The sequence below is a fragment of the Hypanus sabinus genome (genome assembly GCF_030144855.1).
Source record: "Hypanus sabinus isolate sHypSab1 chromosome 24 unlocalized genomic scaffold, sHypSab1.hap1 SUPER_24_unloc_8, whole genome shotgun sequence".
Classification (NCBI taxonomy): domain Eukaryota; kingdom Metazoa; phylum Chordata; class Chondrichthyes; order Myliobatiformes; family Dasyatidae; genus Hypanus; species Hypanus sabinus.
In genome coordinates, this window is record NW_026778951.1 from 477,793 (window position 1) to 504,193 (window position 26,401).

The 26,401-nt window shown below is 45.2% G+C and overlaps 1 protein-coding gene across 8 annotated transcripts in view; it reads right to left on the bottom strand.

Annotated features, from left to right (window-relative positions):
- Positions 1–26,401, bottom strand: part of LOC132385542 (cyclin-dependent kinase 16-like) — a 141,152-nt gene that overhangs the window by 68,579 nt on the left and 46,172 nt on the right. For 7 of the 8 annotated variants that reach the window (XM_059957683.1, XM_059957682.1, XM_059957688.1 and 4 more), the window contains exons 2-3: positions 4,189–4,336; positions 330–419 (exon numbers count right to left, since the gene is read on the bottom strand). In XM_059957683.1, coding sequence (XP_059813666.1) covers positions 330–419; positions 4,189–4,336 — 238 coding nt within the window. The remainder of the gene's footprint in view (positions 1–329; positions 420–4,188; positions 4,337–26,401) is intronic. The other variant, XM_059957690.1, reaches the window with a different exon arrangement.

Here is a 26,401-nt window from a genome sequence, read left to right on the forward strand (position 1 = left end):
GGAATGGAGTGGGAAAGGGGTGGTTGGGGCATAAGGCTGCCCGAGCACACCCTACCCCCTGCTGTGGCACCTAGAGCCACCCTTTTGCAGGCACACACACACACACACACACACACACACACACACTCCCGTGCTGTTAACTGCGCGACGTGCCTGGCAAGGGACGGCTTCCAGACCACGGCAGTTGCATCGGCCGATCAGTTAGACAGTACCCCCAACCAACACCCCCCCCCCACCACCAACCACTGCACCCAGACAACCACAGCAGCAGCAACAATAACACGCCAGGTTAAAAAGGAGAGTTAAAATGAAGAGAGTTGATTCCTTACCGTTGTGCATCGGTCGTGCGGAACGCAGCTGGGAAGTGGAGGCAGCGTGACGAAGGTGAAAGGGTAAAAAACCAGACTGTGATGCTCGACCTGAAGGTAACAAGGTAGTATGTATGACAGGGCCGGCAGCGATCCGGGTGACAGGGGCGATGCACCAAGCTACCCTCCTCTGGCGTTACTGACTACGTCCTGCCTCTTGATGGGGCGTAGCTTTACCCTCAGACAACCAGATCGGAAGCCAGTGCAGTACTGGATCACCATCTTCAATAGGTGACGCCTCCACAAAGGTGCAACCATCATTCTGCTCCCACCACCCAGGACATTCCCTCTTCTCACTGCTACCATCATGCACACCCCACAATTCAGGGAGATCTTTTTCCCGTCTGCCATCATAATTTCTGAATGGACGGTGAACCCACAAACACTAACTCACTATTTTAATTTAATTGGGCCATCAGTTAATTGGGGCAGCCACTTATTTGGGTCGCTGTGCCACTTAATCAGTTTCAGGAGACTTGCTGAACAGTTTCTAACTAGCGTCAGATGTGTGCACTTGCATGGCTATTAGACACTGTTACTTACACTCTGTGTTCAGAAGTAGTGGTAGTCTGAACCCTTAGTGCCTCGGTGGCCTCGTGTGTTCAAAAAGCAGTGATTTTTTATCACTGATAGTTGGTGAGAAATAAGGCAATCAGAACTGTTTTGCTCACCACGGTTTCAAACATTCAGGCTGGAGATGCCAGAAACAGCCAGAGATTAAATGAAACGATTTCACTACTTCAACAAGTTAGGACCTACTTGACAGACAGACCTCAGAATGTGCGGTTGGGAGACTGTAGGTCTGACACGGTGGTCAGCAGCACAGGAGCGCCGCAGGGGACCGTGCTCCCTCCGGTCCTGTTCACCCTGTACACATCAGACTTCCAATATAACTCGGAGTCCTGCCATGTGCAGAAGTTCGCTGATGACACGGCCATAGTGGGGTGTGTCAGGAATGGTCAGGAGGAAGAGCATAGGAAACTGAAACAGGACTTTGTGATATGGTGCAACTCAAACTACCTGCGTCTCAATATCACCAAGACCAAGGAGATGGTGGTGGACTTTAGGAGATCTAGGCCTCATATGGAGCCAGTGATCATTAATGGAGAATGTGTGGAGCAGGTTAAGACCTACAATTATCTGGGAGTGCAGTTAGACGAGAAGCTAGACTGGACTGCCAACACAGATGCCCTGTGCAGGAAAGCACAGAGTCGACTGTACTTCCTCAGAAGGCTGGCGTCATTCAATGTTTGTAGTGAGATGCTGAAGATGTTCTATCGGTCAGTTGCGGAGAGCGCCCTCTTCTTTGTGGTGGCATGCTGGGGAGGCAGCATTAAGAAGAGGGACGCCTCACGTCTTAATAAGCTGGTAAGGAAGGTGGGCTCTGTCGTGGGCACAGAACTGGAGAGTATGACATCGGTGGCAGAGCGGAGGGCGCTGAGTAGGCTACGGTCAATCATGGAAAACCCTGAACATCCTCTGCACAGCACCATCCAGAGACAGAGAAGCAGCTTCAGTGGCAGGTTGCTGTCAATGCAATGCTCCTCAGACAGGATGAAGAGATCATTACTCCCCAACGCCATTCAGCTCTACAATTCAACCACCAGGGGCAAGACATGTTAAAGTGCCGGGGTTAGGACTGAGCTTAAGTTACCACTCAATGCACTTTAGTAAACTATTTAAGAACTTTTTAAAAGCTATTTATTAATGCTTTTTGGGAGGGTGATTTTAGATGCATATCATATTTATACTGTTAAATACTGTATGTAATTAGTATTGCTACAATAAGTGTATGGGACACTGGAAAAATGTTGAATTTCCCCTTGGCGATGAATAAAGTATCTATCTATCTATCTATGATGAATTTGAAAGTTTCGGCAATCACCTTGAAAGTTACAATGAAAATGAAGATTTGGAGGATGCAATCATCGAAAGCATTGAATGAAGGCAGTCCATTATCTGCACCAGGTGTCTGAGCTGATTTTGTTCATTTACAGTCAGAACAATGCACACACTGGGTGAATTCCTCTGTTGATAACTATCAGGAACCAACACACAGTTGATAGTGCTGTATAGTGTTCTAATCTGTTCTGTATTTCATTTCATTTAATACCTAAATTGTTTTTCTATTAAATGGTGGTTTGTCTTTTTTTATAGCTTTTTACCTAATTCCATGAATTTTCCACTAATTGGAGAAGCCGCTTAATTGGGCTAAAATATACTGGTCCTGATGTTCCCCAATTAACTGGAAACCACTGTATTTCTCATTTCAGTTTAGAGCATTTTTTATGCATTGCTCAATACTGCTTTTGCAAATCAACATATTTCACAACATGTATCAGTGATAATAAATCTGATTCTCACTAAAGAGAAAGTGCAGAACTAATGCGGGGGGGTGGAAGAGGGGGAAAGAGAGAGAGAGAGAGAGAAAGGGGAGGGAGGAGGAGAGAGGGGAGGGGAGAGAGAGGGGGAGGGGAGAGAGGGGAGAGACATGGGGAGAGGGGAGAGAGCGGGGAGAGAGAGAGGGGGAGATAGAAGCTGAATGAGCCTGTGGGGTAAAGCAGGGGGACCCTGTAGTGACTGGTTTGTGGTGAGGGTGGCAGCCAGTTAGCAACAAGGTGTGTTAGATTGTCTGGATCCTTAAAATGGAATGCTAGTGGGGTAGTTTCAGTTTGACCTTTCAGTTACCTTGCTTTGGTGGACGTAGGGTCTCCTGGGGTAAAAAGGTGACTCCACACTAAGTCGCTCCACTTTATACAGAGCCTGACTATGCCTGGAATCTGTACAAAGTCTGGGCTAATTCAGTGCTGTGGCAGGAGTGGGGGGGGGGGGGGGGGGGGGGGATGGTCCAAGGGTTGGGAATGGCCCTGGAACTCATGTGATGGAGAGAGATGGAACTGGAAGATGCCTCAAGGAGCACTTGAGGTGGTGTAGCCCTCTGCTTCCGAGGTCATGCCCCCCTGCGGCACAGAGAAGCCATATATGGATCGGGCAGCTGTGTTAAAGACTGCCTCTGTTCATTTCACAGGGGCGACCGTGAAACCCAATCTGCCTGCCACTTTAATCCTCTGACTCAATCCCACTCTGAGTTCCCTGCCTTTTGCCTGAGATGTTGCCCCACGGCTCACCTTCCATGTGAGCTCCACAGTAATGCTACACCCAGCAACGTCAGGTAGTCAGTTCTTCAGTTTTTGTGTCAGGAGTGGCCAGTTCTGATGACAGGCCATCGATCTGCTCCCATTTCCCTCCCAACAGGTACTGCCTGGCCTGTGGGCTTTTCCAGCACTCACTTGTATCTCAATATTTCCTTTGCCGCAAGTCCAACGTTGATCCTTTTCTCTGTCTGTTGACATTCACTTGGTGTAACTTACGAATCTACATCGCCCATCTCACCTGCCATTTGCAAGGTTGAGCCCCGACCCCCTCCATTATCTCACGCTCCTCTCCTCCCTTGCTGTCTGCCTTGTTTTCTGGCTCCGATGGAAGGTGAGCTCCTGAAATGTTTCCTCGCTCCACCGATGCTGCCTGGTATTCCCTCCATTATCTGCGGTCTGTGTGTTTCCAGAGACAAAGCTGGCTTGATAGGAAGCAGGGACTATTGGCATGCAACTACTGTGGAGGGGGGAAGGGAGGGCTTACCTGCGGGGGGGGGGGTGGACATGGTCAAAGGGGAAATATAGCCACTCACCTCAATATTGAGCCGCTAACAGTAAGCCTGGACAGTTCTCCATAGGTCATCAGACTGTGGCAATCAATCCTCACAACCCCCCACATAATGCCCCTTACCACACCACCCAACCTCCCAATCGACACAACTCACCACTGTCGCTGACATTATTTTCTTCAATGTTTATCTGCTCTGATAGGTCACTCAGGGATTTCTCAGACGCCTGGCTACCCCGGAGCGTCATCGACAGCTGCCGCTTAATTTTCTTCATTCGATCCATCAGCGTCTGATTTCCAATCGCCTGCCATGCCAGAGGAAATAACAAGCAGGTAAGAGAGGCTGTTGACCACGAGAAAAGGGCGACTGTACCTTGCAGGCGCTCAGAGGTACAGGTCACCACTCTTGGCTGGAGGCTTACCTCAAAGTTCAAAGCAGGTTTATTATTACAGATTATTATGACCTTGATATTCATTATCGTGCAGGTACTTACAGGGAAAACAAATAATAGAATTTTACCAAAAACTATGCAATTCTGCGATTCTAGAGCAACACAAACAAAATAAAGAAGGAACTCAACAAGTCAGGAAGCACTTATGGAAATGAATAAACAGTCGACATTTCTGGTCGAGATTCTTCATTAGGACTGGAAAGGAAGGGGGCTGGTGCAGGAGAAGGAGTACAAGCTGGCAGGTCACAGCTGAGACGGAGGGTGGCTGGGTAGGAGAGATGGGTGATAAAGTGAAAAGCTGAGAGGTTAGAGGTGGGAGAGGTAAAGGGCTGAAGATAGGAGAGGAGAGTAGAGCACCGGAGAAAGGGAAGTAGGAGCTGAACTAGAGGGAGATAGATGATGGGCAGGTGAGGTGAAGCGAAGGGGTGAGAGGGGAACTGAAATGGGGAGTGGAAAAAGGGAGAATGGGAGGACAGGAAGTTACAGAAGTCGATGTTTGTGCCATCAGGTTGAAGGCTACCTAGAGGAATATGAGGTGTTGCTCCTCCAGTCTGAGGGTGGCCTCATCATGGCAGCAGAAGAGGCCAGGGATCAACATATTGGAATGGGACTGGGAAATAGAATTAAAATAGGTGTCCACTGGGAAATCCCACCTACAGTAGCAGACATAGCCAAGGTTCTCAACAAAGCAGTCCCCCAATCTGCACGAGGTCTCGCTGATGTAGAGGAGACCGCGTCAGGAGCTATGGATACAGTAAATGACCCCCGACACTCGCAAATGAAGTGCCGACTCTGGTAAAAGCATTACGCTAACCACTACACTGTGCTGTAAACCTGAAAAGAGCTGCTGTCTCGAAGGTGGTCTGGGATTTAAGCAGTCTGTACACCCTCACTGTGAATGTGTGGGTTTCCTCTGGGTGCTCAGGTTTCCTCCCACAGTCCAAACACGTACGGGGTGCGGTTAAGTTGTGAGCGTGCTGTGTTGGTGCCAGAAACGTGGTGACACTCATCAGACTGTGCTGGTCATTGACACAATCGACGTATTTCACTGTCAGTTTCCATGACAAATAAAGTTAAGCTATAATCCTAACGTTAATCACAGGCTAGTAGGTTAATCGGTCACAGGGGTGTGATTGAGCTGCACAGCTGACTAAAAAGCACAAAGCAATGCAGACTCTGGCCCTCCACTGCAAGGGAGAAATCTGTTCTTTGAGAGAAGGCTGCTCCAGTGCTCCCATTGTGACCTCCTCCGCTTTGGTAAGATGAGTCATAAATTGAGGGACCACATCATTGAGCACCTCTGCTCAATCCACAAAAAGAGGAACTTTCCAGTGGGCAAACACTTTGATTCCAATTTCCAATCCCATTCCGACATGTTGATCCATGCCACGATGAGGCCACCTTCAGGGTAGAGAGCAACACCTTATATTCTGTCTGGGTAGCCTCCAACCTGATGGCATAAACATCCATTTCTCCTTCCAGTAAAAGAAACTTTCCCCCACTCCCTCTTCTTCTATTTCCCACTCTGGCCTTTTAACTCTTTTCTTCTGCCTGTCACCTCCCCTGTGCCCCTCCTCTTTCCCTTTCTCCTATGGTCCACTGCCCTCTCTAGCTCTTTACCTTTCCTACTTCCCTGGCTTCACCTATTATCTTCTAGCTTGTCCTCCTTTCCCTTCCCCACCTTTTTTTTATTCTTGAATCTTCTCCCTTCCTTTCCAGTCCTGAAGAAGGTTTTCGGCCCGAAACGTTGACCGTTTATTCGTTTTCATAGATGCTGCCTAACCTGCTGAGTTCCTCCAGCATTTTGTGTGTGTTATAGAGGATGCTGCATTAGATACACTCTTGCTGAGTAGGGCTTAACTCCTCACAACCCCTTCCTGCTGTCCCTCCAGTGCTCCTTCCACATGGGCCCCTCTTGCAGTGCAGTGCCCTCTCAGTACTGCCCTGGGAACAACCGTTTAGATTCTGTGCTCGGGTCCCTGTCAAGGACTCTGATTCCTGCATGAGGGGTAAACCTGTTAGCAGTGGAGCTTTGGCCAACTGACCAGGTTATTGCAGGATGCTTCAATGTTCAAAAATGGCCCACGGGCAGCCCCTCACACAAAGCAGGCATGTCGCTGTGCAATCAGAGTCAGAAACAGGTTTACTATCACTGACAAAATGTTGTGAAATTTGTTGTCTTGTGACAGCAATACATTAATATTTTCTAAAAGTTATCATAAGGAATATTAAAAAATAAATAAGCGATGCTTAAAGACAGCAAAATAATGTGGTGTTCAGGGGTTCCTGGATCATTCAGTAATCTGATAGCAGAGCTGTTCCTAAAACATAGAGTGAGTTTCTTCAGGCTCCCGTGTCTCCTCCATGATGGTAGGAACACAAAGAGGACACGTTCTGGATGATGGGCATCCTCATAATGGATGCCACCTTCCTGAGGCATCGGCTTGAGAAGAAACCCTCAATGGTAGGGGGGACTAGAGACTGTGATGGAGCTGGCTGACTCTACAACACTACAGCTTTTTCCAATGAGAGTAGAAATTTGCCACTCTTTAGTGACAAACCAGATCTCCTGAAACTAACTTGCCTGTTCCTCCATCCTGAAGAAATGGACCACATCCTCCAAGGGCTCTTTCCCTCTTCCCACACTGGAGTCTTACGCAAATAAACTAATTTGATGTGTTGCTACATAAATATTTGTGTGTACACCCTTGGTTTGTAATCATGAATACTTGGCAGAAGAGACGGAGATGGCGCCCAGTGCAGGGATGAATTTCACGAACCCAAATTGAAACCCAGGGTGGAGTGATAAGTATGTGACAAACAAAACTGATCTTTAATCTTCAGTAACAGTAGTAGAGTCCTCGCTGATGCTTCACCATTCAATAAAATTCATCTTCTCAACTTCACTTTCCTAATCCCTAGTGCATCCATCGTCAGTCCTCGGGGGTGGGGGGAGAGAGTGCACAGATTTACATCTTGACCAGAGGAACAGAGTCCTAGACACCTAGATCCTTGGATCTTGCATTCCCTTGTTCGACAGGGACCATACTGAGGAAACCTCGGCGGTTATATTTTATTGGGTGTGTCACCTAAAACTAGCTAATTTCTACAGATGTACCATGGAGAGCATTCTGAGTGGCTGCATCACTGTCTGATACGGAGGCTCCAATGCAGAGGATTGGAAAAAGCTACGGAGGGTTCTAGACTCAGCCAGCTCCCTCACGGGCACAATGCTCCCCACCACTGAGGCCATCCTCAAGAAGGCGATGCCTCCAAAAGGTGGCATCCATCACTAAGAATGCTTAACACCCTCTCCTCTTTTCTACCATCAGAGGGCTTGCAGACCCAGACTCAAAATTTTACGAGCAGCTTCTTCCCCTCAACCATCAGATTTCTGAATGGTCCATGAACCCACGAGCACAATCTCACTGTTTTTGCAGTGGGCTGTATTCATGGTAGCTTGGAAAAATGAGAGGAGATTTCATTGAAGCCCGTAAAAATCTCACAAAGGTGAACAGGCCAGATAGAGGGAGGACTGTTTCCTGACGGACCAGGTCGCAGCCTCAGGATACAGCAAATACCATCTGTAATCAAGACAGGGAGACATTTCCTTTGCAATGCACACAAAATGATGAGGAACTCAGCAAATCAAGCAGCATCTATGGAGAGGAATAAGAAGACAATGTTTTTGGCCAAGACCCTTGAAAGGTCCTGGCACAGGGTCCTGGCCCGAAACGTCAACTGTTTATTCCCCTACATAGATGCTGCCTGCTCTTTTTGTCACACTACATATTTATTTATTTATCTATTTCATTCTGCGGTTTATAGTACCCTTTTATTATTGCACTGTACTGCTACTGCAGTAACAATAAATTTCATGACGTATGTCAGAGAAAATAAACCTGACTCAGATCCTGACCTATTCTGCCACTCCGGCTTAGCAATCCTCTGCTGTTCATCACTGGATGAACATCTCCGCTGGACCCACAGTGATACGCAATACAACCCTGGAAGAAGTGACTTCTATTTTGGAAGCATTGTGAGTGTACATGGTGGTTCAGATGAGGATGTTAAAGCCAGGATCAACAAGGCCAGAGCAAGTTCCAATATCCAAAAAAGTGGAACTAAAAAATGGAATCCTCAACTCAAATGTTAAAACAGTTCTCCTATATGGCTCTGAAACCTAGAGAAGAATCCTAGACATCCGATGGACTGACAAAGTAACCAACCAGACACTGTGGGAAAACACCGACCAGGAAACGACAAAATCTGCAAATAGAAATGGAGGTGGATTGGCCACTCCTTGAGAAGCCAACCAACACCACCACCCGGTAGGCATTAAAATGGAATCCCCACGGTAAGAGGGAAAAGGGACGTCTAAAGAACACATGGAGCAGAGACGTCAAGGCCGAAATAAGACGATGGGGGCATTCCTGGTTCACCCTCGAGAAACCAGCTCAGAACAGAGGATGATGGAGGCAGGAGGTTATCAATGGCCTGTGCTCAACTGGGAGCTAAGGACAAAGACGAAGAATTGGAGGTTGTTACCGGGTAGGTTGTTACCGTAGGCAATGCAGACTGTAGGCAGAGGGATGGAGGGTTGACTGATACAATTATTCTGCCTTAAAGCTTAAACGTGCCTTTGTAACCTCCAACATAACTTTTCCAGCATCTTACAGTCAGCTTCCTTTGTTCTGCTGCCTGGCTGATTTCTGGGGTGCGAGAATAGCACATAAGGAGAGTCTACTTTAGATTAGATTAATCACGTGTACATGGAAACATACAGTGAAATGTGTCGTTTAAGTTAACAACCAACACACCCACTACAGTAGCACAGCAGTTTGTGGGATGCTATTACAGCTTAGACTGTTCTGGTGTTCAGAGTTCAATTCTGTTGCCATTCCATCACATACCAGTCCTCATTGAGTGGAAAAGGCGAGCAGTTTCAAGTTTATGGTTGTTAACATCTCCAAGGATCTATCCTGGGCCCAACATATTGATGCAGTTACGAAGAAGGCATGACTATGACTATATTTCATTAATTTGAGGAGATCTGGTATGTCAGCAAAGAGACTCGTAAATTTCTGCCGATGTATTGTGGAAAGCATTCTGACTGGTTGCATCACCATCTGATATGGGCGTGGGGGACTGCACAGGATCGGAAAAAACTGCAGGAAGTTTTAAACTCTGTCAACTCCATCATGAGCACTCGTCTCCCCAGCATCCAGGATATCTGCAAGGATTAATGCCTCAAAAACGTGGCACACATCATTACGGACCCTGTCACCCAGGACACGCCTTCTTCTCAGTGAGGAGGTATGGCGGGCTCAAGACACACACTCAGCGATTCAGGAACAGCTTCTTCCCCTCTGTCATCCCATTTCTGAACCCATGAACACTACCTCACTACTTTTTTCCCTCTTTCTGCACCACTTATTTAATTTAACTTTTTAAATACACGGCACAGTCGGCCCTCCTTATCTGCGGATTCCACACACGTGGATTCAACCAACCGCGGATCAGGAAAAGCGCTCGTTTGAGCATGTACAGACGATTTTTTTCTTGTCATTATTCCCTAAACAATACAGTATAACAACTATTTACATAGCATTTACATTGTATTAGGTATTATAAGTAATCTAGAAATGACTTAAAGTATAGGCAGACCCCGGGTTATGAATGAGTTTTGTTCCTGAGTCCCTCTTTAGTCAGATTTGAAGTCGGAACAGGTCCATCCGGTATTATTTAGCATCAGTTAGTCAGAAGTTTTTTTAGTATATAGTACATATTTTACCTTTCTATGCACATAAAACACTTAAAAAATATACGTATTTCAATAATTAAACCACTGCGTTGCTTAGTAATAATTGTAGCTGTCATCGGGGCAGGGCCTTTCAAATGCTCCATTAAAATTGCTTCGATCATTGACTGACTGTAGCCTAATGCTTTTCCAATGACTGATGGCGTTTCACCTCTTGCCGATCGCTTTATTACTTCCACTGTATTTTCAATCGCGATCGTGATTATTTTCGTGAACAGAAACACCGTGGATTCATTGAACATGTTAAATAAAGTCTGGGGTTCCGCTGGGTTCTAAAGACCACTGCATTGATTCAGGTTAAATACAGGACTTGAGCATCCGCATTTTTTGTTATCCGTGGGGGTTCTCGGAACCAATCCCCCACAGATAAGGAGGGCCGACTGTAATTGTACTTACTGTAATTTAGTTTTAATTATGTATTGAAATGTACTGCTGCAACATAACAGCAAATTTCATGTCATATGCCAGTTATATTAAATCCAATTCTGATTCTGTAAGACCTGATCACCCCTCTGTAGAATTCAACTAGACACTTGCATACTACAGCACAGTACAGGCCCTTCGGCCTTCGATGTTGTGCCGACCCATATATCCTTAAAAAAAGCACTAAACCCACACTACCGTGTAACCCTCATTTTTCTCTCAGCTTATGTGTGGGTTTACTCCTGATGCTCCAGTATCCCCCCACAGTCTGACTGGTCATTGTAAATTGTCCCGTGACTGGCTTAGGGTTAAACTGAAGGTGCTGGGAGATGCTGGGACAGCGTAGCCCGAAAGGCTCTGCGCTTATCACTAAAATATTTTTTATAAAGACACCCAAGGGCATTGTGAGACAGCCACACATCCCCGGCACCAGCACAGAACAAGCAGTCAACAACACAACAACAGCCAAACAGACTGGAGCTGCTTCCACTGGAGTTTGGAAGAATGAGAGGAGATTTCACTGAAGCCTGTAAAGGTCTCACAAAGGCGAACAGATAGAGGGAGGACTGTTTCCTGCCGGACCAGGTCGCAGCCGCAGGATACAGCAAATACCATCTATAATCAAAACAGAGAGACATTCCTCTGCAACACACGCAAAATGCTGAAGGACCTCAGCAAACCAGGTAGCATCTATGGTGAAGAATAAGAAGTCAACGTTTTCAGGCAAACCCTGCAACAGTCTGATGAAGGGGCTCGGCCTGAAACGTCAACTGTTTATTCCCCTCCACAGATGCTATCTGAGCTGCTGAGTCCTCCAGCGTTTTTGTGTGTGTGTGTGGGTGTTGCTCTGGATTTCCAGTATCTGCAGAATCTGCTGTGTTTAAAACACTCAGTGTGTAGTGAACATGCTCAAGGACAGCTTCTTACCAGACTATTGAACCCTAGTACAATAAGATAGCATCCTGACGTCACAATCTACCTCGCCACAGCCCTTACATCTTATTGTCTATACCTACACTTCCTCTGCAATTTTAATACTTTCTTCTGCATTCTGTCTTATTCTGCATGATCCTTGTGCTACCTCGATGCACTGTGAGATTGGAAATTATGACATTAGATTTTTTTGCCACATGCACACATCGAAACATACAATGAAAACGCGCTGTTAGCTTCAAATTAGATCAGCAACAATTGTGTCTGGCAGTCCACTAGTATCGCCATGCTTCTGGTACCAACATAGCATGCCCAATAAAATAATCTGTACAAATAGCATGCAAGTTTTACATTAATAAACCAATTTACAAAGGCAACCAGCTCTTTGAATATAGAACATTACTGCACAGTACAGGCCCTTTGGCTCACAATGTTATGCCAAGCGTATAATCTACTCTAATATAACACTTTCCTCCCACGTAGCCCTCCATTTTTCTATCGTTCAAGTGCTGATCTAAGAGTGTCTTAAATGTTCCTAATGTATCTGCCTCTAATACCACTCCTGTTGGGAATTTTCACGCACTCTATAAAAAAAATATTCAACCCCCCCACCCCATTTTTTTCTCCACTCACCTTAAAATTATGCCTCCTCATATTAGGCGAAAAAGTCTCTTGCTGTCCACTTTTCTCAGCTTGTACATCACTATCAAGTCACTTCTCAGCCTCCACAGAGAAAAGCTCTAGCTTGCTCAACACCTCCTCATAAGAAATGCTCTCAAATCCAGACAGCATCCTGGTAAATCTGCTTCACACCCTCTCTAAACTTCTACCTCCTTCCTGTAATGAAGCGACCAGAACTGAACACCAATATTTCAAGTGTGGTCTCCAGGGGTTCCCTACCTTCTTAATGACATGGACCAATACATTCAGCAAGCGGTCAACGTTACCTCGCAACTCTTGAACTCAATTCCCCGCTTTCTCAACCACCCTATCAACTTCCGCAGCAACTTCAAGCGATCTATGGACACAGACCCTAAGAGCCCTCTGTTCCTCCACACTGCTAAGAATCCTGCCATTAACCCTATACTCTGCCTTCAAATTACGGTACCTCAGATAACATAAGAAATCTGTTCAAGGCAAAACGGCACAGCTGAAAAGTCAAAAGATCTCAGACGAGCACAAACAGATAAAAAGAAAACGTACAGGACATTGGGGACCATGATCGTGTCTATGAAGAGTCCCCAGGGACTGACACGACTGCGGAGATTGCTGGAGGCTCACTTGCTTCTGCCTTCTTATGCAAGCGAAGCACTCGATGCTCCTGCCCATCGCGATTATAAATATTCAGCGCTGTGAAGCTGCGGGCGTATGCAGAAAGCAGCAATTACATAACATGCAGCAGAGCACGGGCACAGGCTGGCTGTGAGAGGACAGGAAGCAGGCTTTCGGAGTGCAGACACTGGAGGGAGCAAGTGAGAGACTCAGCTCATTATAATCGAGGCTCATCACTCCACACCCACCCCACCTGATACTCGAATCCAAAGCGCTGGAAGCTTGTCTATTATTGAAGAGCAGTCATTTGGAAAATTGCAAGACATTAAGGGGAGAGGGGAGGAGGGAGTCATGAGTCAAGCTCCCTTTTGCTTCGAAAGCCCCACAAGGGTGTTCTATTGAGAGAGACTGAAAACACACACACACACGCAGGCTCATAGATGGGTTTAGAACTGTGCCTGGCAAAACTCCATTTACAGCCATTTGCTCTGTAGCAGGGGTCGAGAAGGTTTGAATCAACTCCGGTCCGCAGAGATGATCAGGGGGCCGTGCCCCACCCGCAGCAATTTGCCCTGTTCAGAAATGATGTATGAAGCAAAGGCTGAGGAATCCCACATGCCCTCCTCCCACTGCTACCATCAAGGAGGTACAGGAGCCTGAAGACACACACCCAAATGTCTCAGAAACAACTTCTTACACCCCGCCATCAGATTTTTGAATGGACAATCGACCCTCACCACTTTGCTCTATTTCACATCTCCCAAGATGCAGAAAAATTGATTCAGGCTTTTGTTTTTAGCCAATACTACGAATGTAATGCATGCTTTTCAGGGCAGCCTAAGAAAGATATAAATTGGCTGCAGCTTGTTCAAAGAGCAGCAGCAAGAACCGTAAACAAGAAAAGAAAATCTGAGCACATTTCACCGGTTTTGGCATCATTACACAGGCTGCCTGTGTCCATTAGGATCAATTTTAATATACTCTTAATTGATTATAAGGCTCTGAATAATCCAGTTCCTGCGTATATTTTGGAGTGTATCACCTTACATCCCTAATTGTAATCTTACATCTGCAAATTCTGGTTTACTTAGTGTTCCTACAGCCAAGCATATAAGAAACACCAACGCCCTTGAACAAAACAGAGTGTATACGGCCAAGTCCAGCATGGGTAAAGCCCTCCCCACCACTGAGTGCATCTATGTGAATCATTATTGCAGGAAAGCAGCATCCATCAGGAAGAAGGAACAGAAGGCACAGGACTCACACCATCAGGTTCAGGAGCCTCTCAACCATTAGGCTCTTGAACCAACTTCACTTGCCCATCACAGAAATATTCCCACAACTTATGAACTCATTTTCAAGGGCTCTTCAAGTCATGTTCTCCATATTTATTGCTTAGACCATAAGACATTGGAGCAGAATTAGGGAATTCATCCCAGCCGTTCCATCACGACTGATTCCAGATCCCACTCAACCCCATACACCTGTCTTCTTGCCATATCCTTTGATACCCTCGATCAGGAAACTATCAACTTCCCCTTTATCCTTGGCGATTTCATCCACTTTGCCTCCATCTTCAACCCTGTTCTCAAATTCACCTGGCCCATTTCCAACACTACCCTTCTCTTTCTTGATCTCATTGTCTCTTTCTCCGGAGGCAGCTTATCCACCAATGTTTAATATAAACCATTGTACTCTCACAGCTACCTGGACCACACCTTGTCCCACCCTGCCACTTGTAAAAACGCCATCCCTTTCTCTCAATTCCCCCATTTCTGCCGCATCTGCTCTCAGGATGAGGCTTTTCACTCTAGAGTGAAGGAGATGTCCATTTTCAAGAAAGGGTCTTCCCTTCCTCCACCATCAACACGGCCTTCAACTGCATCCCCTCCAATTCATGCATGTCTGCTCTTACCCCATCCTCCCACCACGCTACGAGGAATAGGGTTCCTCTTGTCCTCATCTACCACCCCACCAGCCTCCTTGTCCAGCACATAATTCTCCGAAACTTCTGCCACCTCCAACGGGATCCCACCACCAAACACATCTTTCTCTCCCCCCACTTTCTGCAGGGATCACTCACTATGCAACTCCATTGTCCATTCGTCCCTCCTCACTGATCTCCCTCCTGGCACTTATCCTTGCAAGTGGAACAAGTGCTAAACCTGTCCCTACACCTCCTGCCTCACTACCATTCAGGGACCCAAACAGTCCTTCCAGATGAGGTGACATTTCACCTGTGAGTCTACTGGGGTTATATACTGTGTTCGGTGCTCCTGGTGTGGCCTTTTGTATATCGGTGAGACCTGACGTAGATTGGGAGACCACTTCGCCGAGTACCTATGCTCCATTTGCCAGAACAAGCGGGATCTCCCAGTGGCCACCTTTTTTAAATTTCACTTCCCATTCCTGATGTGTCTATTCATGGTCTCCTCCACTGTCGGGATAAGGCCACACTTAGGTTGGAGGAACAACACCTTATATTCCGTTTGGGTAGCCTCCAACCTGATGGAATGAATACTGATTTCTCAAACTTCCAGTAATGCCTCCCCACCCCTTTCACCATATCCCCTTGTGCCTTTGTTATGTTATCTCCTTGCCCACCCTTCTCCTCCCTCTGGTGCTCCTCCCACCTGCCCCACCCCCCACCACTTTTTTCTTTCTTCCATGGCCTTCTGTCTCTTTCACCAATCAACTTCCTAGCTCTTTGCTTCATCTCTCCCCTCCAAGTTTCACCGATCGTCTGGCATTTCTCTCTCCCCTCCCCCCACCTTTCAAATCTACTCCTCAGCATTTTTTCTCCAGTCGTGCCAAAGGGTTTCGGCCCAAAATGTCAACAGTACTTTCTTCCATAGATCCTGCATGGCCTGCTGAATTCCTCCAGTTTTTGTGTGTGTTACTCGGATTTCCAGCATCTGCAGATTTTCTCTTGTTTCCCCTTTAATTATACTCGCTGACTTGGCCACCACCGCAGTCTGGCAGAGCAATCCTCAGATTCAGCAAATTCCTCTTCACCTCCATTCTAAAAGGTTGCCCCTCAAGTTTGAGGTTGTGCCCTTGAGTTCTGGACATCCCCACCATTGGAAACATCCTCTCCACATCCATCCTATCTAATCCTTTCAACATTCAGTTTCAATGAGATCCCCCCTCATTCTTCTAAATTCCAGTGAGTACAGGCCCAAAGCTGTCAACCCCTTCATTCCGGAATCATCCTTGTGAACCTCCTCTGGACTCTCTCCAATGACAACACATTCTTTCTCAGATATGGGGCCCAAAACTGTTGACGATACTCAAAATACCGGCTGACTAGCATCTTATAAAGCCTCAGCATTATCTCCTTGCTTTCATATTATTCCCCTTGAAATAAATACAAACATTGCCTTCTTTACCACAGACTCAACCTGCAAATTAACCTTCTGGGAACCTTGCATGAAGACTCCCAAATCCCTCTGCATCTCTGATGTTAGAACCATCTCCCTATTTAGATAATAGTACACACAATTGTTCCTTTTACCAAAATGCATTATCATTCATTTCCCATCACTGTATTCCATCTGCCACGCTTTTGCCCATTCTTCTAAGTTGTCTAAGTCCTGCTGCAATCACATTGCTTCCTCAGCACTGCCTACCCCTCCACCTATCTTCATATCACCCACAAACTTTGCCACCAAGTCATCAATTCTATTACCAGAATTATTGACTAACAATGTGGAAAGTAGTGGTCCCAATATTGCCCCCTGAGGAACACCACTATTCACTGGCAGCCAACTAGAAAAGGCACCCTTTATTTCCACTTGCAGCCTCCTGTCTGTCAGCCATTCCTCTATAGATACCAGTATCTTTCCTGTATTTCACTCCACTCCCTGTCCTTTGTCCACCCTGCTTGTTAATTCCGCAAAGAACAGATTTGTCAGAAAAGATTTCCCTTTACTGAAATTATGCCACCTTTTGACTTATTTTATCATTAGTCTCCAAGTACCCCAAAATCCCATCCTCAATAATCAACCACTGAGGTTAGGCTAACTGGCCTATAATTTCCTTTCTTCTGCCTTCCTCCCTTCTTAAAGAGTCAAGTGACATTTGCAATCTTCTAGTCTTCTGGGACCATGCCAGAACTGTGATTCTTGAAAGATCATGACCAATGCAACCGTTATCTCTTCAGCAACCTCTTTCAGGACTCTGGGATGAGGTCCATTTGGTCCAGGTGACTTATCCACCTTAAGACCTTTCAGTATGCCTCACACTTCTTTCCTTTGTAAACTCTTGCTCCCTTACATTCACGGACCTTCATCACACTGCCACTGTGTCTCCAAAGTTCGTCTGTCATCTCTTTGTCACCCATTACTACCTCACCAGCATCATTTTCCAGTGGTCCAATATCAACTCTCACCTCCCTTTAACTCTTTATATAACAAGAAAAACTTTTGGTATCCTGCTTTATATTATTGGCTAGTTTCTCCTCATATTTCATTTTTTTCAATCTTCTTATAGCTTTTTTAGTTGCCTTTTGCTGGATTTTAAAAGCTTCCCAATCATCCAACTTCCCACTCACTCATGCTACATTATATGTCCTTTCCTTGTCTTTTATGCAGTCCTAAACTTCCTTTGTTAGCCACAGTTGCCTATTCCTGACATTGGAGAACTACTTCTTCTGTGGGACATATTTATACTGCGCCTTGTGAACTATTCTCAGAAACTTCATCCATCTCTGCTCTGCTGTCATCCCCACCAGTATCCTCCTCCAATCCACCTGGGCAAGCTCCTCTCTCATGCCTCTGTAATTCCCTTTATTCCATTACGACACTAATACATGGGACATGCCTCTCCCTCTCAAATTGCAGCTTGAATTCAATCATATTATGATCACTATCTCCTAAGGATTCTTTTATATTAAGCTCCCAAATAAGATCTGGGTTATTACACAACACCCAATCTAAGATGTGCTCGAGCCTACTCGACGAAAGACTAAGCTGCTCTAAAAAGCCAGCTCATAGGCATTCAGCAAATTCCCTCTCCTGTGATCTGACAACAGCCAATCTCCGTGCACATTGAAGTCCCCCATTACAATTGTGTCATTACCCTTATTACATGCCTTTTCCAGTTCCTTTTGCAATCTGAACCCCACATCTTGGCTACTATTTGGAGGCCTATAGATGATTCCCATAATGTTTTGTTACCCTTGCAGTTTCTTAACTCCATTCAAAGAGATTCAACATTCAACAACCCTATGTCACCTCTTGCTAAAGATGTAATTCCATCTCTTACCAACAGAGCCACACCACCACCTGTGCCTTTCTGCCTGTCCTTTCCATACAAAATATATCCTTTGATGTTGGGCTCCTAACTATGGCCTTTTTTCAGCCACAACTCAGGGATGCCCATGACATCATATCGACCAATTGTGCCATGAGTTTGTCACCTTATTCTGAATACTACGCACACTTAAATGCAGCACCTTCAGTTCTGCATTCTTCATCCTTTTGAATTTTGCTCCTGTGGAACAATTTAACTCTTTGCTCTGTCTGCATTTGTAGCCAATCATTGGCTTATTTATTTATTATTTCATTTTGTATTTGCACAGTTTGTTGAATATCCAAGTAGGTATGGTCTTTTATTGATTCTGTTATTATCCTATTAGGGACTGAGTGTTATATGGATGTGTTGAGTATTTATTAAGGACTGGGTGTACCTGCAACCACCCCTGACACTTGTTCTCTGCCACCTATCCCACTCCCCTCCTGCAGCACTCCACCCTCGCCATTCTCAGCATCTTCCGCTCCCATCAGATTTACAAACTCACTCTCTGCTACGCATTGGCAGATACAGTACCATGCGTAAGTCTATGGCACTCTAGCTATTTCTTACTGGAGTGGCAGGATGGAGATACAGCTCTACTAAAGGAGGTGTAAGGCACGCCTTCCCTCCGCGGGCCTGTAGGTCACCCTTGGGCAAGGTGTAGCACCTGCTTAGCACCCGATCAGGGTCACGTGAAGCCATAGGAGCAGGTGGTAGATGGTTGTCTGAGCAGCCACTGTATCTCACAAGTCCTGGTTATGCAACCACCGGCGTCAGGCAGACAATCTCGGAACAGCACTGATTATGGCTGGGGTCACTGTCTTGTAAAAACACTGCCCAGAGATAATGACAAACCACTTCTGTACAAAAGTTTGTCAAGAGAAATCATGGTCAAGGAGGGGAAGGAGAGTGAGGACAGCAGTGTGGAGTGTCTTCCCATGGGCAATGACCGCTCGCTACTTCTCAGATGAAAGGCCGTGATTACCCAAGTCATACAAGACTGCACATAATGATGATTTTGATCTCAATGCACTGATGCTGCGTAATAACAAATTTCACAACACACACTAGTGACATTAAACCTGATTCCAATCCCGTGGTCGTTCCTGACACAGGTTATACGTACCACTGCACACAGATTTGGATCAAGTCTACTATCGCTAATACATGATGTGAAATGTGTGGCTTTGTGGTAAAAGAACAGTGCGAGACATAAAAATCTATAAAACACACAGATAAAAATAAATAGTGGAATGAACAAAAAAAGAATAACAAGGTAGAGTTCATGGACAGAAATGTTATGGCGCAGATTGTGAGGGTCTGTAATGATGGATGCCCTTTCTTCAGGCAGTGCCTTATGAAGATGATGGATGGAGTTGTGCCTGTGATGGAGCTGGCGGAGTCTACAACTCTCTGCAGCTTTTTTCCGAATCTGTGCATTGGAGCCTCCACACCTGTCGGTGATGCAGCTAGTTATAATGCTCTCCATGGTATATCTGTAGAAATCTGCGAGTGTCTTTTGGTGACATACCAAATTTCCTCACACTCCCGATAAATATATCTGCAGTCATGCCATTGTCTTTGTAACTGCTTTGATAAGTTAGGTCCAGGTCAGATTCTCAGAAATGTTGACACCCACGAACTTGGAACTGCTCAACCTTTCCTCTGCTGATCTCTTAATAAGGATTTTACTGTGCATTCCCTCAACTTCCTCTTCCTCAAGTCAACAATCTTCGTCTTACTGACAGCCAGTGCAAGTCAGGTTTATTATCACTGACATATGTTATGAAATTTGCAGTTTTGCGGCAGCGGTACAGTGTAAGTCATTTAAAAATTACCATGTTACAATAGGAAATACCTGAAAAATAAATAAATAGTGCAAAAGTAGTGCTTATATGGGCAGCTTTTTTCCGAACTTGTGCATTGGAACCTCCACACCAGTAAGGACTTCTTTGAGCTCACCTGCGGAAAATTTCCACCTTTAATGTCTCTTTTTTCCCTTTTCAGGGTGGATGGGGTTCTGTCGAAGACCTTGACCTAGAGTGTCACTCAAACTTCAGTACTTTGTGGCGATGGGACCCAGTCCAGCTCACTGACCGGCCGTTTTTCCATAATCCCAAGCATCTGGCCTAGAAGATGAGGATGCCTTCGGGGTTCAGAGGCTTTGAGGCTCTGGTGACAAGCGGATTCTATGCCAGTGCCACCAACTGAAGTGTCGTGGAAGAAAACAGAACATCAGGATCAGTGGACAGTTGTTGCTGGCCCTGTACTTGGATCGCGCACTCGCTCTCTCTCCCTTTCTCTCACTGGTGGGGAGAGTTTGTTGCTGATTCTCAAGTTGGAGAACTCAGAAAAAAGTGACGCGGCAGACTTTAACACCGTAAATCAGAGAGTTGTTTGTCTTTGTTGGTCTTCCCTCTTGCTATGGAAGGGTGACACCTCCCTGTCCCTTTACTATGGAGAGAGACACACAGCCTGTGGTTTGTCGAATTGTCAGGTGAACGATTCGTTTTTGTTGTACTGCAGATCACGGTCTTTCTTAGGAACTTTGCAATTGCTTGCTTGGTGGGTGGAGGGTGCAGATCCGGAGAGGGTGAGTAGGGGGACTTTGGGGTTCTAACATTTTTACTGTCACTTGTTCTTTGGGGCACTCTTCTGTTTTCGTGAATGTCTTTGAAGAACAAGAATTTCAGGTTGCGTACATTATCTGATATTAAATGGAACAGTTGAAACCATTGAAAAAGAGAGCAAGTGTTGAGGGTGTCTTCAATGTTCATTCAGAAATCTGAAGAAGCTGTTCCTGAATCGTCTTCAGGCTCCTGTAGAAGGACCTGATTCTGCTTCTGTGGATACAACATTTCCATGATTTTAATCAGAAAAGGTTGCTGATGAGATGCCTGGACTGGCTGTTGGAGGCAGTGGCCGCTGGCAGGAATGCACAAGGTGCCTATCCACTGGGAAGGGTGAGACAGATACAAATGCACAGCCTGCACTCCATCACGGGGGAACTAATTGATCCAGGGTAGAGGAGATTGATGGCATCATTGGCCTCTAAGCTAGTTCATGCCACAGAGCAGTGGCTGCGAGGGGGTGGGGAAAGGTAGTTAATTGTACCATCAATCTGCTCTCGACACAGTCCAGCTGGTGTAGAGGTCACTCTTCTGAAATCCTGCTGAAAGACAAGGCACACACAGAGAAAGAGAGAGGACAGACTTGCCAATTCTGTTCCTCTGCACAGAGCAAGTTCACACTGTTCCCCCAGTGTGTCCACGCCCACCTGCAGGCTGCTTCAGGAAATAAATGAAGAATGGTAACAGGCCGCTGAGAAAGATGGCATGGTTGCTGGAAAGCCTGCAAGTACAGGGATCACAACAAGCTGCAGAGGGTCATAGACTTCGCTGGCTCAGCCACGGCACAACCATTCCTACCTTAAGAAAGAAACATCTTTCACAATCCAGAACCTATCCTCTTTTCAGTACTACCATCAGCGAGCAGGTACAGGAGTTCACACATCCAGCACAGCTTCTTCCCCTCTGCCATCAGATTTCTGAACGGCCCATGAACACTACCTCACTATTTGTCTTTTGCACCACACTGCTGCTGCAAAACAATAAATTTCATCCCGTAAGTCAGTGATAATAAATGTGGTTTTGACTGGAGATTTAATGATTACTATAAAGATTAGATTGGCTTTATTTATCGCACCTGCATCCAAACATACAGTGTAATGCATCTTTTGTGCTAACAACCACACAGTCCAAAGATGTGCTGAGGGGGCAGTTTGCAACTGTCGCCATGCTTCCAGTGCCAGCATAGCATGCCACAACTCAATAGCCCAAACCGCATATCTTTGGATGGTGGGAGGAATCTAAAGCATGTATACTAACCACTCACTAATTTAGACTTTAGAGGGCAGAGTAGAACCCTCTGTCCTTTAGGATGCGATATATTCCCCTCCCCTCACAAAGGCTCTGTAGCTCTTTCTCATTGCCGATTGGCATGTTGAGGTTTGGAGAATAATGTCCTTGTTGCTGTTTTTCTGTGTGGAGCGATCTGGAAGATTTTTGTGTGAGGGATGAGGGTTTTGCCAGATGAGGGTTTAATGTTCTTATTGCAATATTTCCGTGTGGAGCTGTCTGTTTGTGTGCAGGAGGGTGTTTGGGGTTTGCAAGTTTTTGTTTCTCTTTTTGGCGGGGGTGGGGTTAATGTCTTTCTTTCAACAAGTTCCATGGTTTTCTTTGTTTCTGGAGAAGATGAGTTGTATATTTCATACATACTTTGAAAATTAATGAACCTTTGCGCTGTGGTAAAGTTTGGATCCGCCACAAACCTAGTGAACGAGGAATCAAATTCAAGTTCTTGGATCTGTTTGACTGACTCCTGAATCAGAATCAGGGTTATGAAATTTATTTTGCTATGGCAGAGATACAGTACCCTACATTAAATTTACTATAACTTACAATAAGGAATATATAAAATCCTGTGCAAAAGTCTCAGGCACACCAGTAGTTTTATGTATTGCACAGCACCTCTTCCGCAAGAAAAAACACATTTCATGAGAAATATGAAATATAAACCCGATTTTGATATGGATCTCTACTGAGGACTGAGAGTGGGAAGGGGGCAGGGAGAGGGGTATCATGGCTGTGAAGAGTGCAAGGGACAGGGAAGAGAGCAGGAAGCACCAGAAAGATATTCTATAATGATCAACAGACCAATTGTTTGGAATCAAATTACCTTGCCTGGTGTCTCAAACCTGGGTGTGTCTGCACAAGTGCCACTTCCCCCACCCCTGGCACTCCTTCTCTGCTACCTGTCCCACATCCCCCCCCCCACCGCAGCATTCCGTCATCATTCCCAACATCCACCAGACTTACAAACTCGCTCTGCACTCCACATTGGCAAATATTGCACAAAAGTCTTAGGCGCATGAAAAAAAGTTCTGTAAAGCGAAGATGTTTTCAAAAAATATATAATGAAAAGTTTCTAAATACCAACAAAAAATTACTATAAAGACTAGTAAAAAGTAAAAAAAAAATCAAATCAATATTTGGTGAAACTACTCCTTGCATTTAAAACTGCATCTATTCTCTTAGGTACAATGTTTTGTAGTTTTGTAAGAAAATTGGCTGGTAGTTTGTTCTGAGCAACTTGAGAACTTGCGCTACTCTTCTACAGACTTTAGCGGTTGTGCTTGCTTCTGACTCTCCAGTGAGCCCAGGCAGCCTCGATCAGGGCTCTGTGGAGGGTTTACCATCTGAAACCATATAAAATAAACTCAGGGTGCCGAAGACTTTTGCACAGTTTTATATACACTGATAGGGGACTCTGGGATTCCAGTTAATTGGGATACAGCAGAAGCAGTACATTTTGGCCCAATTAGCTGAAGTCTCAAGGAAATAGTTAAAGAGGTATGAAAAGACAAACTGAATAACAAATTATTTATTTAAATGAAATACAGAACAAATTAGACAACTGCTGTCAATACTACTACAGTACTATAAAACTGTATTAGATCCTAATAGTTACTGACAGAGGAATAGTACACTGCCGTGACTGTAAATGGACAAATTCAGCACAGACATCCAGTGCAGATAATTGACTGCCTTCACACAATGACTTCGATGACTGCATCCTCCCAATCTTCATTTTTATTGTTCCATTCAAGATGATTGACAATACCTTCAAATGCTTTGCAGTTTTCAACATGTTGAAGAGTGAAATCATTTCATTTTCTCTCCCAGCTTTTTCTGGTATTTCGAAGCCAGAATGCTTGAAACTGCAGTGAGCAAAACGGCTCTGAACGGTCTTACTCCTTATTCTCACCAACTATCAGTGAGAACTATCACTGCTTATTGAATACAAACACATGCAACTGATGCTGTTAGAAACCTGTTTGCTCTAAGCACAACATAGTGTTTAACAGCCACACAAGTGCATGTGACTGACACTAGTTACAAAATGGTCAGTAATAGTCTCCTGTCCCAATTAAGCAGCATAGTGTCCCAAATAAGCACATAGAATCCCAGTTATTTTCTTGATTAGTTTTTATTCTTTAAGAGTTGCCTCAAGTAAGTTGCTGTTCTGATTAACTGATGACAATTTATTTTCTTGCTGGCATACTCAGTAAATCCAATCACCATAATAGAATCAATGAAAGACTGCCTCCAACAGGGCGGACAAATGGTGGTGAAAAAGACAACAAACTGTGCAAATACAAGAGAAAAAAATGAAATAATAAAAAATAAATGAGCAATAAATATTGAGAACACGAGAAGAAAATCCCTTGGAAGTGAGTCCGTAGGTTGTGTGAACGGTTCAGTGGTGGGGCAAGTGAAGTTGAGTGAATTGTCCTTTCTGGTTCAGGAGCCTAATGGCTGAGGGGTAATAACCACGCCTGAACCTGGTGGTGTGTGTAGCTTCTTCCTCGTGGCAGCAGTGACAAGCGAACATTTACTGGGTGGTGGAGTATGGTGCCTTCCTGTGACAGTGCTCTGTGCAGATGTGCTCAATGGTGGGGAGGACTGTATCTACGACTGAATGGGCCATATCCTCTACTTTTTGTAGGATTTTCCATTCAAGGTAGCAAAACGAGAGAGCAAAAATAGCAAAGTAATGTTTATAGGTCGATGGACTGCTGAGAAATCTGAAAGCGGAGAAGGTGTTCCTAAAATGCTTGCATTTTCCATTAAATTTCTGGTATCCAAAGATTTTCTTATCCTAATCTTTTTCTGTCAAAGATGGTTCTGCTACTGTTGGAGCCTGTGATCTACATTTTGATGGTGCGCTTTCGGGCTGACTGAACGATCTGGCCCTTTGCTGTCTCCGAGGAAATTTGGCAAGGTTTCGAGTGAAGCGTGTGGCCTGGAGGCCAAGCAGCCTGGAGATGGGGCGCCGGCACATGAATGACTCCATTTTTTGCAGATTCCACCAAGTAAAGTGTCGAGGAAGGTTGAGGATGCAAGTGGCAGGTAGGTGGGTGTTCAGCGCCATTGACCTGCACATCTCCCTCTCGTTCGCTGCTCTTGGGTGAAGCTGCCTATGTACAAATGATCTCTCTCGCTTGATGCTGCTGCAGTTAATTGGCATGGTTTGTGGATTGGACTCTGAAGTTCACGTTATGATGTGTTTCTGATTTCTGTTCGGGGTGGATTAAGTCTATGGCCTGCAGATAGCAAGGACTCTTACGACGTCTTGTGATTTGGTGTTTTGTATTCTGATTTTTTTTCTTGCCTTTGTGCAATTTGTTCGTTTTTTTGCACGTTACAGGTTTGATGTTTTTCTTTAAACGGGTTCCATGGTTTTTTGGCTGTCTGGGGTAAGATGAATTTCAGGGCTGTATACTGCATACAAACTTTGATAATAAATGTACTTTGAATTGTTTCCTAAAAATCCAATAACTGTGCATCCACAGCAGAGATTTTCAAACACACAAGTAGCTGGCTGAAGAAGCTCCTGTTCTTGGATCAAAAATGCTGACTCCTTTCCTTGTAGAATCAATTTAAACTCTCGCTGACATGCTGGGATTTTGAATGAGCAACTTCAGATACAAACTTGACAGCAACAAATGCGCTACTACAGCTCCGTACTTTGAAAATGGTCTGCAGCCTAGACCCTCCAGGCAAGAAGAACAATAGAAATTATTTTATTACAAGCATCCTATTGTGTATCATAAAAGAAACCAGCCAAGACATGCCCTCTTCTCATTACTACCATCGAGGAGGTGGTACAGGAACCCAAAGAATCTTAGGAACAGCTTCTTCTCCTCTGCTCTCAGATCTCTGAATTGTCCACAAACCCATGAACAGTACCTCTTCATTGTATCTCTTATGCATTGTATTGTACTGCTTCCGCAAAACAACACATTTCACTACAGACAGTAATAGAAACATAGAAAACCTACAGTGCAATACAGGCCCTTCAGCCCACAAAGTTGTGCAGAACATGTCCCTACCTTAGAAATTACTAGGCTTACCTATAGCCCTCTATTTTACTAAGCTCCATGTACCCATCCAAAAGTCTCTTAAAAGACCCTGTCGGTTCCGCCTCCACCACCGTTGCTGGCAGCCCATTCCACACACACATCACTCCCTGAGTGAAAAACTTACCCTTAACATCTCCTCTGTACTTACCCCCAGCACCTTAAACCTGTGTCCTCTTGTGGCAACCGGGAA